The sequence below is a fragment of the Mytilus galloprovincialis genome, chromosome 4 (genome assembly GCF_965363235.1).
Source record: "Mytilus galloprovincialis chromosome 4, xbMytGall1.hap1.1, whole genome shotgun sequence".
NCBI classification, from domain to species: Eukaryota; Metazoa; Mollusca; class Bivalvia; order Mytilida; family Mytilidae; genus Mytilus; species Mytilus galloprovincialis.
Window position 1 is genome coordinate 95650541 of NC_134841.1, and position 4692 is coordinate 95655232.

Below are 4692 nucleotides of genomic sequence, written 5' to 3' on the forward strand. Positions count from 1 at the left end.
ATAACATTACAGGACTACAATACAAATAAATAGGAGAACATATTGGACAAAGAAACACACGAGTAATAGCTAACAAAAGGCACCACGTTTAAAATTCAATACGCAAGAAGTGCGTTTCGTCCACACAAGACTTAAGAGCGACGCTCAGATACAAAAGTTTGAAAGCCAAAACAAGTACAAAGTTGAACATCAATTCGATATAAACCAAACTCAGCATCTTTTTTTTTTCGATTGCTCTGTTGTACGTTTATTTTAATTTATTGAGTTATTTTTTTTTTATTAATTTTTGATTTCCCGTTTCTTAAATAAAAAAAAAACCAATTGCTTCACTAGCATGTGAGAAGATATACAGCTGTCAAATTTAAAATAAATATTCGCTGATCTTTTAACCACTTTGTTTACACCAAAATTTAAAAGGAACAATTCTTGTAAAATAAGACTTTTTTACATTTATCATACTTAAGTTGTTGGTTTTTTATTTTTACTAAAAACAACTTTTGAACAATTGATCGTTACAAACAGTTTTCAGTATAAAATGCATAATTAGTTTTGATTGATTTGTGGTGATATATAGATAATATTATAATGCATCTTGGTTTTTTACTAAAATGAGTACTATATAAGGATTCCAGAATCAAATAGTCGGCACCTCACTGGACCACTGTACACTATCTGATCAAGTAAGTCTCATTCTTGTCTGTCAGTTTTGAATTAACTCTATAGTCTTCTATCGGCAACTAAAGTTATTCGCTCTTTTCAACTTGCGCATCGCCTTCTGGTACTTATATTTCTTTGACTTTTGAAAAAGAAGAAACTTTGAGTTTTTCGTTCTTGACATTTAGTAACTATAGTATTGTCACAAGTCTAAAGAACTTTTAAACTATTCTTCGTTCGAATAATATAATCCTTACGCACAATTAATAAACATCAATATACATGTTAGTTAAAAACACAATTAGGTAAGAGATATCTCCTCATATTTTATTTCAAATGTCCTTTTTGTTTTTGTTTAATCCATTTTTGAAAAAAAGAAAAAATCATCTTATTTAGATTAAAACACTAGAAGGTTCTAATAAGACAATTGACTAATATTTTGATTTGATTTTAAAGTTGAATACACAGCTATGTAGTCTAATAGTATCAAGAAGAACGGTTTCTAAATTTTGTTATACTAAAAGTAAGATTTAGAGTTGAAAATGTTTAAAGGAACAATGTATGAAGTATAGAAAGAGATATACAAATGGGTTTTGGCAAATGCAAGCTTGATTCATTTCATAAGTATGAATACAAAGAAATGCGATGTAAAAATCAATAAGACAGCAACCCAATAATAAATTAACAAACGACAGCTAGGGGTGTTCCCATACATCCCTGTATTGTTAAAAATTCCTAACATAGATTTGATTTTAGTGGTTATTTCTTATATGTGTCAGTGTGGTTCAGATGTCTTTAGATATCAATCGTGTGATATTATTAGTTATAAAGTTTGCTAGTGACCTGATAATATATAAATGGGGGTGAGTGAAACCAATGTGAAGTGAGAGCGTAGATCGAATCCTCATATGGAATTTACTGACCCCATAAATATCCTATTATGTCACTCAAATATTATGTAACGAATGTATCTTGCTATCTTGACTTGTATATGTATATGTATAATCATATCAGGGTTAAGAACCTACATTAATTAGTCTATAATCATATCAGAGTTAAGAATCTACATTAATTAGTCTATACAAGACAAAGTCTATAATTATATCAGGATTAAGAACCTACATTAATTAGTCAATACAAGACAAAGTCTATAATCATAAACTCATCATAGATACCAGGACTAAATTTAATATATACGCCAGACGCGCGTTTCGTCTACAAAAGACTCATCAGTGACGCTCGAATCCATAAAAGTTAAAAAGACTAAATAAAATACGAAGTTGAAGACCATTGAGGACCAAAATTCCTAAAAGTTTTGCCAAATACAGCTAATGTAATCTATGCCTGAGGTAGAAAAGCCGTAGTATTTCAAAAAAATTCAATGGTTTGTAAACAGTAAATTTCAGGGTTAAGAACCTACATTAATTAGTATATACAAGACAAATCCCAACAATAACAAATTGTTTGATATAAATATGTTTTATGATTTTTTTTCAATCGTTTACCATCAATTTCTTCGTCTTTTGAAACCTTTAAGATTTTCATTCAATCCCGTGTCGTTTTATATTGGGACGTAACATCAATGCTAAACGTGTATTGCAATAAACCTAGCCTTTTCATTCAGTATGAAATATACATGGTCTCCACGCGGTTTCTTTTAACCAATCATGTTCCTGGAAATGTAAAGAAGGTAACATAATCATATGTTCATTGTTCGAGGTTTTACTGTGACATTGTTAACATCTTTATATCTTTGTTTAAATGAATAACTGTCTCAATAGTTTCCATGCAGCCCATTATTTTATTTTAATAGGAGGTTTCGAACATATGTAAACAAATTGTAGGGAAAATTTCTATAGAGCTGGTTCCAAGTCAATCAAATTACTAAAGTAATATCACAAAAATTCTGAACTCCGAGGAAAATTAAAAACAGAAAGTTTCTGAAAGTTTCGTGAGGATTTTAACTATAATTATTGTTTCTCAGAAAGCTGATTCTATATATCCAATGATATTAAGAAACTAGTCGCCACTATTTCATTCACATTGAAAAAATTGAATATTTGTAATAAATCAGAACAAAATGTAAACCGTTATTTTTTTGTGGAATAATATACTATTGTTTTAGTAATAATCTTTAATCCCCAACCAGAGACAAAACATGAAAAAGAAGATGTAGTATGAATGCCAATAAGACAACTCTCCACAAGAGACCAAATGACACAGGAATTAAAAAAACTATAGGTCACCATACGGCCTTAGAAGACTGTACGGTTAAAATAGAGTTAATGTATATAATCAAATACGAAAACGTTTATGGCATTTTTCGAAAATGCAAACAGAACTTTCTACGACTATTTTAATCTTACCCAAGATCAAATTTTACCCGTAAGTTATTTTTGTGAACACATCTGATTATTGGCAAATGCATATATATATAATCAAACAAAAACAATTGCAAAACAGAACCCTTACACATGAAGCTTTAGTCAAAAGTGTACCTTCACATCAGTTTTAAGAAAATGGCACACACAGAAACAATAGTGTATATAGCACCTTCGCATGATCTTAAATCGAAAAAATTATTTATATGATTTTTGTCTTTAACAGAATGAAGATCGCAATTTGCGTACTTTTTACCATCTGTAGCGCTGTAAGCGCCTCCTATAAAGGTGGATACGGCAGTTACGGAGGAGGTGGATACGGAGGAGGTGGAGGTGGATATGGAGGATATGGTGGAGGAGGTGGATATGGATATGGAGGATATGGTGGAGGAGGTGGATATGGAGGTTATGGTAGTTACTTAGGAGGAAGTGGATATGGAGGATATGGAGGATATGGAAGAGGAAGAAATGTATTTGTTGTTAAACTTGTAGGAGGATATGGTGGTTATGGAGGTGGTGGATATGGAGGAGGTGGTTATGGATACGGTGGTTACGGAGACGGTGGTTATGGAGGTGGTGGTTATGCAGGATATGGTGGTTATGGAGGTGGTGGTTATGGAGGTGGTGGTTATGGATACGGTGGTTACGGAGGCGGTGGTTATGGAGATGGTGGTTATGGAGGATATCGTAGTTACTATGGAGGAAGTGGTTATGGACATAGAAAGAGTAAAGGTAAGATAATGTCTTCTTAAAGATTGATATTAAATCATTGTTTTAATTTTTCATGGAATGCATACATTAATTTTCTATTCTTGATTTTGATTATTTGTGTTTAATTTATAATAATATAAATTTGGATATAAATCGTATTCTGATTGACTGAAATGTTTATGTCTATCCGCTCATAGACATAATTTTGTCATGTGACAGTGACGTCATGCACGAACGTATTTTAATGTTTTGCTCCTAAAAGATGTCATTATTATTCAATTATGGTTTTTTCAGTGTGTACCACATTTTTTTTTTTATGTTATTTAGAATAGAACTTAAGGGAGGAAACAAGACTAAATCAAATACTCAATAATAAAGGATATTTTTTATGATCATCAGAAATATAAGTTTGAATAAAAGAAATTAATTTAGATAGTAAACAATAAATTACTAAAAATGATAATCCGAAAAAACAATGTAAATAAAAAGACAACAAGGTTTCTTTGGTTAATACAAAACTGAATTTAAAATCAGACACAAAAGCTGAAATAACAACAATTATATATAATAAAATCATGTAGCCAATGTAAATATGCTATATTATACTTTTCTGTTTTTTTTCAGGATATTAAATGCAGACTCAAACCGAAAACGGACATTTACGAAGGATAGTGTTTTTTTACATTTCTGTTGTATAATATAATCTTTGCATCCAATTTGTGTTGAAATTCTTAAAACTAGAGTCACGTCATAAATCGAAACGCTACCTACACTCAAGTCGCATAGCTGTTTGATGTGAACATCAACATCTGAAAACTCATGTCTTGAGTTAGATGTTATAATATATATTTATCCTACTACTATATTTTCACAGACTCATTTTAAGTATTCTCGTTCGATAATTATACTGTTTGTTCAAGATTAACTTGCAAGAATCATTCTATTC

At 30.7% G+C, this 4692-nt stretch overlaps 1 protein-coding gene across 1 annotated transcript; it reads left to right on the forward strand.

Annotated features, from left to right (window-relative positions):
* The first annotated feature begins 622 nt into the window (after positions 1 to 622).
* On the forward strand, positions 623 to 4462 carry LOC143073491 (uncharacterized). Its single transcript, XM_076249074.1, has 3 exons — positions 623 to 680; positions 3262 to 3767; positions 4371 to 4462. Exons 2-3 carry the CDS (start codon positions 3263 to 3265, stop codon positions 4376 to 4378), a joined length of 513 nt encoding a protein of 170 aa, XP_076105189.1. The 5' UTR covers positions 623 to 680; position 3262; the 3' UTR covers positions 4379 to 4462.
* The last annotated feature ends 230 nt before the right edge of the window (positions 4463 to 4692 follow it).

Excerpts from the sequence above, each read along its gene's own strand:
- LOC143073491 (XM_076249074.1), top strand. The coding sequence starts at position 3,263 with ATGAAGATCGCAATTTGCGTACTTTTTACCATCTGTAGCGCTGTAAGC.